The following is a 13,383-nucleotide window of genomic DNA, read 5'->3' as shown; positions in this document are numbered from 1 at the left end:
TGAAAAAATATCTAGTATTTTCGGTGGTTACAATTTGTTTGCTGTTACGTGAAACATACGTACGTTTCTGTTTACAAAGGTCTTATTGTTTTTCGTTTGATTTTAAAGTATTTGAAGTCTATTTACGTTGTCTATTTGTGCAAGCAAAATTTACAATATACTGATGTTTTGTGTGCTATTTATAAATCCATTCAAGCGTTCTGCATTTAGAAGTATAAAGTGCCTTATACTAAATTAATTAAATACCGAAACATTTCAATATTAACATTTTAAATTGAATAAAAAAATTGGTTTTCACCCTTAACTTTTTGAACGTTCAATTGCAGAATATTTTTGGTAATTGTCTATCCCCAATTAAATACAAAGTTAGGTACGTTTAAACAGATTGGAGTAATGACCATGTTGAACGATTAATAGATAGTTGATCTTTATCGCTGTGAATCACATAGCTAATTTGTACGCGACGCCAAGATGACATTTTCTTTGACTTCAGCTGTCGATTGACGGTTATTGGTGATTGGATTCTGCAGGGCACCTGTAGATGCTATTTATATGGACGAATTCCAAAATTTAATGAATGTCAAAACGACTCTGGTGTTATATATCTATCTATGTATATAAAAATGAATCCCTATTTTCCTTTCACGGCATCACGCGTGAACGGCTGGACCGATTTCGCTATTTCTTTTTTGTTGTGTTTGTTATTGTCAGGAGAAGGTTCTCGTCAAAGAAAAAATTAAGAAAATTGCGCGGAAAATTAGAAATTTTAGAAAACTTAACCACCATACAATTCTAACTTTTTTGATGTAACCTTATGGCGTTTGACATAACATTGACAGAATGCGTGCTGCAAATATTGTCAAATTCACTAATCTGCCCAGCAGATGGCGCTGCAGTCGGTACTTTCATACTTGTTTAATATCCTAATCGCTTGAAATATCGTGCAGGACAACGTGTGTCGGGTCCGCTAGTAATTATATATTATAAGCGAAGTTATAATTAGTAAATTCTTGCAAATGAGTTTTCCGTCCTACGGACAATCGTTTTCGGTTTTGTTGGCAAAAACAATTAACATTTTATTTTGAGATTAAGCAATTAAATAAGTATTTTTGTTGAAAATTTGGTTTAATTACGAAATTTTATCTACTTAGGATAAGTGGCTATAATAATAAATAATCATTTATTCGCAATTTACAAAAATAACCTCACGATTTTAGAGTTCTGATCTCGTTCTATTTCATCCTGGAAAGATGCGTAAAAACATTATTATTTATATACGGAATATATAACTTTTAATAAACCCTTATAATAAAACTAAATATACTGCTAAATATAACTAATGTAATTATAAACGTATTGGCAGATATAGAGTATTCATAAACAGGATGTCGTTGCGCAGTTCCGCCGCTAAAATAATTCGGAATCCGTTACAGATGATTCCTAAAGTGACCTTGAAGATTACCTTTTTATATTTTTTATGGTAACCGTCTCGCGCATAGATATATATAATAACGGACTCGATAAAATGGTAAATTAGCTTCACTATTTATTATCACGTAAGTCATTGATGAGCTTAAAAAATATAATTATATATATCGGAGCAAAGGCTACAGTGAGCTGCATATATTATATATTGCTCCGACATATAGTATAAAGTTAGATAAAAATAGTAATTTCATTTCTCATATTGAAGGCTGTCTTTGTTTGTCGTAACTTCTTGATAATACTTAAGTTTTTCTCGAATTTTATAATCGTGCTAGCTGACCCGACAAACGTTTGTTTTGCCATGTATATTATTACTAAGAAACATTGTTTTAAATTATTAAATTAAATATAGGGGTGAAAATATAGTGTAAGGGTTTGAAAGATAGATAGTAGCCGATTCTCAGACTCACTGAATATGCATAAAAAAATCATAAGAATCGGTCGAACCGTTTCGGAGGAGTATGGGAACGAACATTGTGAATGTAGCATGCATACATATTATGCAGTGTTAATGTGCAATGGAACTTCCGTGTCTAAACAAAACCGAAATCGTAACATTTATAATAAAATAAAAATTATTATAAAAACAGAAATAGGTTCGTGGCATCCTCCATTGGTTTTAGAATGCCCTTTCACTAGTCTTTACAAATTTATTTTCGTTCTGTTAACACATTGGATGTGTCTTTCGTCACCTATTCTAGTGACCGTGAAATACTTCACTATGACGATTATGATGACTGATGAATGAAATGTGGTTCTGGATTTGGTTTTCTGAATGCCTAGATCAGTTCTTTGTTATGCTTATCTATTTGAGAACATTTCTTATTTATAATACACCTACGTTCAAGAGACGAGTACCCTTTTTGACAAAAACCTGAGGGCAAGAATGGGTTTTTGTGTAATAAGAAGTTTTACACTGAATAATAGTATGGATCAAATCATTATTTTTAAAAAGTTGCTTTTATGTCATTCAAAATTTAACATATTTCATTCATATAAGTAACACAATGTACACTTATGAAAGTCAAAAAAAAAAGAAATTCTTCTAATTTTACATTTACTGCTCGTTCTCAATCGAGGACGTAGAACGTAAAAGAAGAACTGGCAATAAACTCTCCGCCACTCTTTAATCGCCAAGTTTTTTATTTTACACAACGTTTGTAAGGAGCTGCAACCATTACACCATGTTCCACATGACACCTTAAGTAATTAATAATAATAAAATAAATTAAAAACAAAGATGTGTTCTCTATCAGCAGGAGGCATGGTGAAATAGGAGCACGCACTTACATTCTCAAGGGATACCTAGTGTAAAGCATTAAAAATGTATTTTGAAGTTTATCAATAGAGATAAAAATAAAATTTATTAAATTTGTACTTTCGACAAACAACCCAAATGAATTTTTAATAGTTGTTTGGCGTATTATATCCATAATTTAAAGGCATTTGGCATGAGTCAGTTGGCAGAGGTTACTCTGAATGTTTATCGCGTAATCAATCTCTGAGGTAAATACAAATAATTCCTTCGTAAATGTGTTCTTTGAGCCAAACCTGTATTTTCGGATATCTGCGATGATTTGACCTTTAATTCTCGAACAATTTTATGGTAATGAAAGTTAAAACTTTGTAGTTGTTATAGTAAATTCTGAAGTTATTGTTATAACATACAGAAGTCTTTAAAATATTAGGAAATAAAATGATCATTAAGGAATCTTGTTTGTACTATATGAATGAATTTGTTTACAATCATACCGATTTATTGCATTGTAGAAATATGATGAGTTAACGATAAGCTTATACTTTAAAAATCCCCATATTAAAAATGTATGGGTGGCATAATTATCCAAAACTCTAAATTATTAACTCCATATAGCTAGCCATCTAGCTCATATTGTCTATTTAACTCACAAATTTTGGAGTAGAACTAAGATTCAAATGCGTTCAGTATTCTTGTTTTAAAACAGACAACATTTTTGTTTTTTAAATTGCAAACAAGCAATAGTATATTATAAACTAGCGGACCCGACAGACGTTTGCGTAATTTTTCAAGCGATTATGATATTAAATAAAGTATGAAAGCAGCGTCATCTGCTGATTTGTGAATCTTAACTATATACAGGGCGCCACCCAAACGCATACAAAAAAAAAGGTGCGTGTACTTATGTACGCGCGTAAGAAGTTATACTTTTTCATTATTAAAAATAGTTTTTGATTGCATGCAAATAATTAATTACAATTAAATAATCAAAGACTAGAAAAGGAGTCATTATAGTCAATAAAGTTCAGTTTACATTTGAAAAATTGAATAAATAAATATTTATTATTATTCTCTTACATTAAGTGTAACATAAATTCTATTATTATTCGAATGTTCTTTTTAAATTATGTCCAATGCCGTAGCATCTTCCGTGGGCAACTTCATTCTCTTAATGACACAAAGTCACGGGGCGCGCATCGTAAAATTTCACTCTCATCAATCTTTCATAACGCGCCTAAAGAAGTATAACTTCAAAAATCATTCAAATCGATCCAGCCTTTTAAGAGTTCAGTGACATACAATGTACAGTAGAATTATATGTATATAAAGATGTTATTTTCATTATGGCGTAAGTTATTTTGCAAATACTCTCTAATTAATCTCGTTTCAGAGATATTAACGCAAATAAAACATTGACGGAAATAATAAATATTATGTGGTTGATATAAAACTATCAACATGTAATAAAATTTCAAAATAGATCGCAACTCTGTTTAACACGTTTTACGAAATAATTTAGTTTTATGTTATAAAACGTATACAAGAGACCAACGTAATTAATCGATCAAGTAAAAAATTCATCCTTAAAACTACGCAATAAGAGCCCAACAGATGGCGGTGGAGGTAGATAATCTGCTCCAGTTGCTGGCCAGCCACCACCACCGACCTATGAGAAGAGAAAGCATATAGTATAGCTAATTGTCTTTCTCACTCTCTCTCTCTCATTTATGTTTTATGTGGACAAATGGTCTGCCAAAAAAAAATTGGAGAACCGTAATTATTGACGTGTCGGTAACAGAAAGCTTCAAACGTTCAAACTGAATGTGACTCTCCCACTACAATTGCTAAGAATAAATAATGTTATAAATTTGCGTGTTTATATGTTGTGGGTGTATTTTTTTTGTGTACTCATGTAAACTGTAATGGAACGGACACAAAAAATCGTCTATTCGGCACTACTCGAGATTTTTTAAATTTCTATTATTTTTTTTATTTTTTTTTGATTGGACAATTCACACCAATTGACTTAGTCCCATGCTAAGCTGGTGAAGCTTGTGTTATGGGTACTAGGCAACGGATATACATACATATTATAGATAGATAGACATATAAATACATATTTAAACACCCAAGACCTAAGCACACCACCAAATGCTCATCACATCGATGTTTGTCTCAGCCGGGGATCGAACCCGGGACCCATGGATTCGCAGTCAGGGGTACTAACCACTAGACCAATGAGCCGTCAAATGTACGTAGCACGTACCGTACGCTATAATTATACAAAACAAATTATACGAATGTCATACCAAGCTGCGTCTAGCAGCGATTTCTATTGAGTTCTCACATTTTATTCTTTGCTACATTAGCGCTATGGATATTGAGTTAACTGTATCGAAATTTAGTTTAGTTCTTTCACATTATTTGGGTATTTTGTTAGGGCATCAAATTTCAATTAAAAAACGATATTGATTTTAAGTAAAGCAGGCTTGTAACGTTGTGAACCCTGGAAACGACAAACTCAGATATAATTATTAAATCATAAACTTAGAATATGTTGCTACGATAGTGTTTTGTTTACGCGCTCATACCGAAATCGACAAAAGTTGTATGTTATTTATATCAGCCAGTAGTTGGTATAGAAACCAAAAATTCCATATTTGACGTATAAGATTCACATATTAATTTTCGTGATACTCAGAACACAATTGGATTCGTACAAAATTCTCTAAATCGAACATTGAAATCAACATGGATCCGAAACATTTATTCGTAACACGAGAAATCATGACCAAAGACGCCATAGGTCAGTTACATTTGATTAAAAATGTTGCTTCGTAGATGCTTAATATAGAATAATGTAGAGCTTTGTAGTTATTAATACGATTATGCTTTTATCGGATATTAATGCTATTATTTAATTGTTTATAGCAAAACAGGTTTTCAAAAATAAACGGACAAGCTAAAATCCTTTTTGCTTAGATTATTAAAAGAATTATAAGTAGATACTATAATGTGCATATATGATAATTGTAATAATATAAAGTTATTGCAAATACTAATTTTATCAACAATATTTATTTTAGACTCAAAAGAACATTAGAACTAGAAAAACAAAATGTTATAGTACGAAGTACATTATAATCGAGATCACTTAATGAGTCAAAATGTATTTATGAAAATCAACAAGTAAAACCAACCATACTTTTCATATGAAACACAAGGGAACCTGATTGTTTTATTAAACAAAAGTAATTTACAACTGAAATAATATGATTTATTTATAACATTCTTTTGTACAAGTACGAATAACATTTAAATATAGATGGATTAGTCATATCATAATACGCATTTAACTAATATTAGATACATTTAAAAGCGATACACTCGCACACGATCGCTAATAAATTTGATGTTACTCAAAGCTTTTAGGCGGATATAAAAATAACCACTTTTAAATATTTAATTCATTACTAGACTTGATTAGATCATGTACACTTCAAATGCTATTAGTCATGGCTTTATAGCTTAAAACTAAATAACAATAGGCCGTAATAAATATGTCTAATGCTTTATTAGATTTAATTTTAAATTAAAGATTCGGGGAACTTTATAAAAAAGAGTTGACACAAAATATCGAACTAATTTTAAACCTCTAATAGCTTAATTTAAATTGTATTCTAAACTCACGTAGTTAGATACTGACACTATACTGTTAAAACTTATTACACTGCCCCAGAACTTTCCAATTATCCTTAATAAAAAATAAAAATCCAATTAAGTTTTCCTGTAAAAACAGCATGTTTACAATTTTCCCTTTTAGATTTTTTTGTTCAACCCACTAACGTAATGAGAATAAAATAAGCTTTTTACTGTACTTAGTCTAATGGCCGATTTACATTATCTTAGTGTTTAGGGGAGTGCTTTAGGATAGTACTTTAGTTGAAACATGTAAACGCTACTTGCTTTAGTAAACGCTACGCTAAAGAACTTGCCTTTCAAGTTGTACTAAAGCACTCCCCTAAACACTAAGATAATGTAAATCGGCCTTAAGACATTTTTTACTAGTCTTAGGCTCCTCAAAATTTCGCCATGTGACCTGTCTTTGCTTTCTTCTCTTACTATGTGTCCGACCCATTGCTATTTGAGTCTTTTACATGCTATGCTGTTTTTGCATCCTTTAATTTAGTTTTGTAACATTAAAAACAGTATACAATTAGCACGTCTAAACTAATAAAAATTTTTAAAAAATCGTTTTAAATTTCATTATGAAATCTTCTTATAATTTAAAAAATAAACATTTAGAAAATGGAATTTACTAACTATGTCTTGTGCATAGATCATAAAACTAATATATCGCATTTGTCTGTACTGTGTCGTTTTGTATAATTAATGGCTCACGACGTTCTTCACGACTGTCTTAACTGCAACGCAAAATATGACTTTAATTTTAGTGTGTCCTTGCCCTTGATGTTTAACGAATCAACATGCGCTCTTGGTTTTCTATTTCTTCTTACTTTTTGAAAGCTTAAGTAATAAAATAAATCACTTATAAATAATACTCAGTTTAAATAACACTTTTTTTAATAAACAAAATTTGGGTTGATTTTAGTTAACGATTGTGAATGGTCAACAACATATATATAGTCCAATCACAAACAAGCGACTACTATCTTTGACCAAACATTCAAATAGTTCAGTGCATTTTAGTCTCATCTCTCCATCTCATTAATTTAAATTTAACTTTGACGATGATGGGCTAGACATGCTGTTATACCATCGGAATCAAGTGTCACCGCAATTAAATTTTCTAAGAGTTCAGTTTAAAACCTCAAAAATCGACCTCGTCACTTGGTTGTCATTGGTCTACAGCTAAAATTACTATCACATGACAGCAACAATCTGTGAGACCTGTCAATACATATACTATTTTTATATCTTTCTTTTCTCCTAAAAAGGCTGCTTCAGCTCTTGCATTAACCCTTTTACAGCCAGTTTATCCAAGCCTAATCTCTAACTCGCTTATACTCCCAAATTTAATACCCAAACCTCAAAAGTGAAGTGTAGTGTCCGTACACAGAATTCGGGGAGTGGTTAAGCCGGGAGAGCATACCGCGGCTGGTGCGTGCAGCCCGGAGGCTCAGCGAACGCATCGCCCGGGCAGACACTCTACGACTCATCATGGAAGTGAGTACAAGATGTGTTTTTAAAGACTTCACGGGTACTCTGATTCCAAGCGATAGCATGTTTTTACACGCTTTATATTAGCTTCACCTGTATGTATGTATGTATGTATGCATGTATGTATGTATGTATGTAACCGACTCCTTCGGACTCGATTTTGACCCACTTTAAACGGACAGATTTTATTCAAATTTTGCGCACCTGTCAAAGATCGATGAAAATTCAATAATACGAAAAGAAATTAAAAAAATATTTAACTAAAAATATAAAATAAATAATAGTTTAAAAAAAAACACGCTTTTAAAGCACATCAAACTAAACTATTAGTTTATTAATAAGTTTTTTTAACTAGGGTGGTTGGACTCCTTTTTCCGCAATTAGACTCCTAATTGGTCCGTTGTGCGTAAAAACTTTTTTTTAACTATTATTTCTTCGTTTCGTAATTTCGCAATATCCGTACCGATGATGTCGCAACCTGTGGATACTAAAACTCCAAAGTAGGGATCGCTATCGTTATTGGCGCTGTCATAATGGAGCATATTGATCGATTTCTTAAACCGGTCAGTATTTAGTATCTTAAGGCTGATTTACACAGGGTCAGTAGACAAGTCAGTCGCAGCGCCAATGTCGGCGCCGCGACTGACTTTAACTGTTTACATGAAGTAAGTAGTAGTGGTGCGTTTCTCACGATGAGCACACGTGTGTGAAGTCAGTGGGAAAAATGAATTCGCGAAAACAACTGAACCGACGATTTAATTATTTGTTGAAAAATTTATCAATTTTGCTGTTGAATGAGTTAATAGAAATGCTAGAAAATGAGATAACTAAAAATGGATTGACGATAGAAACGAAACTGGTGGCTCTGCTTTGTTGCTGAAGCAATTGCGATGACAAGATCCTGCGGAGTACAAACTGGCCATATAATTGCACCAATTTTAAGGTTTCGTCTTCGCTAAGCTTCATTTTTATCGCCAGCGAAAAAAACGTGGTCACTCAACAACGCAGCGGCAGTGACTTGTCTGTTTACACGGGGTTTATTTGGCTGGCGCGGGGGTGCGCGGGTGGCGGGGGACGCCAACTGACTTTAAAATATTCGTGTCCGAATATTCAAGTCAGCGCTGACTTCAAGCCACTGTACTGACTTCAAATCAGTTTACACAGGGTTTTTTTCGGGTCAGCACTGACTTGCCTCGAATTTGTAGTCAGTTACTGACCCTGTGTAAATCAGCTCTTACACACCTAAGAAATGTTAGTGTCTGGTTTACTGTCTAGGGGATAATACAACTTTTACTCAAACTAATATTAGCGATATCGTCTGTGCGACGCTCGTTTTGGTCTAAAACGTTACTAAAATAGGGATTTTTTTGTATGACAAGACAAACACTTACATTGCCAGAAGGCTCACAAGTGCGTTGCCGGCCTTTTAATCGGTACGCGCTTTTCTTGAAGGTCCTTAAGTAGATTTTAATCGGAATACTTCAGCTGGTTCCACAAAGTGTTGGTTCGCGGCAATAACTGAATTAAAAACGCTTAGTTGTGGAACAACGGTCTAATATGTTACGTAATGTATATTTTAAGTAATCATTATGTACGTTTAATTGGTGGCTTAATTTTAGGTATGAAAATGATAAAAATATATTCTTTTACGATGGCTGAAATAAGACTTTAATACTGTAGCGGATCCTAAAGATTTACGATGCGAGAACTAAGGAATCTCTTTTATGTGGTTTATATATTGTCTGGATTAAGTTTTATAGCTTCTAAGGTGTCTTTATTTATAAAAATTCGATACCACAAACTGTAATATTAAAATTTTTCGAAATGTTTCTGTGGTTTAGAATTTCTGTGCTTTTCTTAGAGTTGAATGGAAGATGATTTTTTTATTTAGGGAGAAAACCTGATGTTAGGTGACCGCCGCCCATTGACACTCACATTGCCAGAAGGCTCGCAAGTACGTTGCCAGCCTTTTAAGATTTGGTACGCTCTTACCTTGGACTTGAACGTAAAAATTAAGAATACCTTATTTAATAGCCCAGACTGAGGATATCCCAACGATCACAAATTACTGAGCACGTTCTAGTGTGTCTGTGTGACATTAGAAAACCTCTATACTTCAAATTCTAGTGTATAATATTTTAAAACTTGACATTATATTAGTAATTCAATAGCGCTTTATTAGCTCCTGGCCACAGATTGTGTCCGTTTTTTTTTCGACATTATTATAAACAACAAGTATTTCAGTCAGTCAGAGATCAACCTTCAGTCTGACACATGCCTATTGCATTTAAGACATGCCGGTATTCTCACAATGTATTTCTTCACCGTACAAGCGAATGTTAGATGCGCTCATAGATAGAAAGTCCATTGGTGCACAGCCGTGATCAAACCCACGACTTCAGAGAAGAGAGTCGCATGCCAAACCCAACACTCCTTTTGGCTTTATACATTGAAGTTTGATTTTATGAATATCTGTCTTTTCTTCTTCATTCATATGTGAGAATAAACTGCTACAAATAAAGATTTCGTTAGTCATATTATTCCATTTATAATTTCTCATATGTTCAATGTATCTTGATTGCCAAATCATTATCTAAATCTGTTCATTCTTAGCAAAATATGCATTTATTTATAGATTTGCTTTCTCGTAGCGCCATCTGTTTAGAACTTTTCTATTTTTGTTATAACGCCATCTGTTGTCAAGGTTTTGTAACGAATCGATTCAACGTCCAAATAACTGAAATTAGAATACTACGCAGTCAGGCTTAGCAGAACCATTTTGTTTGAGTTCAATACGGTATCACAAGATGGCGTTAGGCATTATTCTAGATCAATCTGCTTCATTTAATTTTGTATGTTTTGTGTAATATAATTATTTTGTTCTTTCTAAAAATTATATTTACAAGTTTCATTGATTTTATACTTACTGCTATTATACTCTGATTTTTAGTTCCGTAGAATTCTGACATTTCATAAGTGTTGCTACTAAAAAATTTCTCCACCGAAAAAGGGACAAATTTGACGTAGTTGAGGGCAATAAAAAAATTGTTTTACCTTCAAAAAGATAAATCTAAATATTTACTTACTCAAGACCTAATACAAAAATAACAAATATTTCAATATCACGAATAATATATCGAATTAACTTTAATTACTTTATTTTATTCCTTAGCTGGCATCACTGCCTAGTAATTCCAGGTTTAGTGAACCTTTTTTAAAAAATAAAATCTTTACTTGTGCGTTTTTTACTGTTTGTGATGAAAAGGAACGTAATTACCACTCGCCGTTAAACCACTTTTAATGTGGAGCACCGCACTTAAAAAAGTGGATACATTAATTAACAATAAAATGTATGTATAGATGTTGAGACTCGTATTGAAAAATGTACCCGGCCAAAAAGGTTTGCCATCACTGACATGTCAAAAAATTATACCTGTCAGAATTCTACTGAAGTAAATATCAGAGTAGGTATAGTATACGACTGGTATTCACTTATCATCAATACCAATGTTAATCAAAACATGTATTTGAAGGAGTAAGAAAGTAATGTACGTAAAATTATTTTATCAAAACATTATCGTAACGGGGTCTAAACTCGTGTAACTACTAACTATTCCTCGTGATTAGCTCCCATAAATTCATTATTATTCACAAAAATGTTAACAATTGTTCTCTATTTGATTTCCGTCTCGGCATCTAATTACTCTAATTGCATGTTTATCTCCAAGTAATTAGGCGTATATTAGTCTGACCATATGACAGCTGATGGCGACGTGCTTGACAATACGTCACACTGATTGACAGTTGCTAATTTTGTTTGAATCGAATGCGGTGTAGGCGGCATTGCGTCGAATACCGATGGCGTACTGTTATGTGAGCTTGAATGTTCTTATATAAAAATATTCAGACTGTAAAGGTCGGAAATGATCTGGCGAGCCTTCTGGCAGTGGGGAGATTATACATTTTCTGTTGGCAAATAAAAATATTAATAAATAAATACATAGACTCGATTGTTGTGAGTCGCCGAACACTTTTTGTAGCAAGTATTTTAATATAAAAACCTTGTGTGTTATACCATCACGAGCAGTTTTGCTTGCAAATATATAAAAAGCAATATTTTAAGCAAGAATACAAAAAAAATATTACGATTTTGCCTAGAAAAATAAAAGTATTTTTGGTTCATATTCATAAAAATACAACAAGTCGAAATATACCTTTTCATTGTACGTTCTTACTCTAACTACTCTTTCGACGACGAGACGAGATTGAGTTCAACGTCTTGTAATATTTTTTTATTATTTATTAACACTTCGTTGCATTACAATATAAAAATTTATCATATTTCTTTGAAAAGCAGGGCAACTGGCGGCCTTATCGCTTTCCAGCGATCTCTTCCAGGCAACCAATGTGAGAATAGAATAAATGTATTAAATTAGATAAGGTAGGCAAGAAGTGCAAAAATACATATTACATATAGGTATTAAGAAAAACATACAAAAACCAAACTAAACTAATAAAGGATACATGAAAAATAAAAAGTGCACATGAATCATAATAATTTAAGATCAGTCTCACGTCAGGTATTATTTTTTAAATCAGGACTCATAAATTATAAAACAAAGTAATAAAGATACTGTCTAATAAACGTGTTAAGCGAATTGGATTTATTATTATTTATTCTATTGTTCTTACAAAGAAACACTTGTAATTTAGGGCCATGAATCAAATCTTTTAAAGACATTATGTAATATTAATTTATAAAATACATATTCACCTTGTATGTGCTACATGGTTTGCGTGGAAATTTAGGCAAATAAATTTTGAACTAAAATCCACTAACGTACAAAAAGTGGTTTAAAAATAAACCAGTTCCTACACGCTAACTAATCTATTTCCAGAAAAACACTCGCGGTTTTCTTTACGTCCCTAATGAAACGCTTGTGAGCGATTTAATGAAGTCGTTCTATTGATTTTTAAGTATCCGACCTGTTTCTCAGCTTGTAACGATTATTTTTATTGCCTGCTTTTTGCGTCTACAGACATCGATTAAATACAAAAAAAATGATGTAATAGGATCTTATATCTTATCTTTGATAGTTTGCAGATTTATGAATAATTTATGTTTGTCTTGAGAATATTTACGCAGTGCGACTTTGCAAAAGCGACATTGAATGCATGAAATATAAAGCATATGCCTAAATATTACTTTTAAATTTTATTTAGGTAATTGTATCTTGTTAAGGTACAACTGTCGCACTGGTTAACTGTTAAGATAGTTATATAGTTACATAAACAAAAATGTATCGTAAAATTTATTTCTAAGTATTTTTTTTTTATTTATTTATTCCTTGAACTCTGAGAACGGTTTATATGGGGAGAAAAAAATTATAAATCACGGGGAAACCTAAAAATGGAAAAATTTCGTTGAATTTAGTTCTTAGGGTTTAGCGGTAAAGCGA

The 13,383-nt window shown here is 32.3% G+C and overlaps 1 protein-coding gene across 2 annotated transcripts in view; it reads left to right on the top strand.

The window, feature by feature from the left end:
- LOC125059686 (obscurin) overlaps positions 1-13,383 on the top strand; it is a 119,780-nt gene that overhangs the window by 1,259 nt on the left and 105,138 nt on the right. Inside the window, exons 1-2 of one of the 2 annotated variants that reach the window (XM_047664229.1) lie at positions 5,445-5,549; positions 7,824-7,930. In XM_047664229.1, coding sequence (XP_047520185.1) covers positions 5,495-5,549; positions 7,824-7,930 — 162 coding nt within the window. In that variant the 5' untranslated portion in view covers positions 5,445-5,494. Of the gene's footprint in view, positions 1-5,444; positions 5,550-7,823; positions 7,931-13,383 lie in introns of those variants that run through there. The other variant, XM_047664230.1, reaches the window with a different exon arrangement.

This window comes from Pieris napi, chromosome 20 (assembly GCF_905475465.1).
Source record: "Pieris napi chromosome 20, ilPieNapi1.2, whole genome shotgun sequence".
NCBI classification, from domain to species: Eukaryota; Metazoa; Arthropoda; class Insecta; order Lepidoptera; family Pieridae; genus Pieris; species Pieris napi.
The sequence above is the reverse complement of the archived record's forward strand: the minus strand, read 5'-3'. Positions and strand labels throughout refer to the sequence as shown.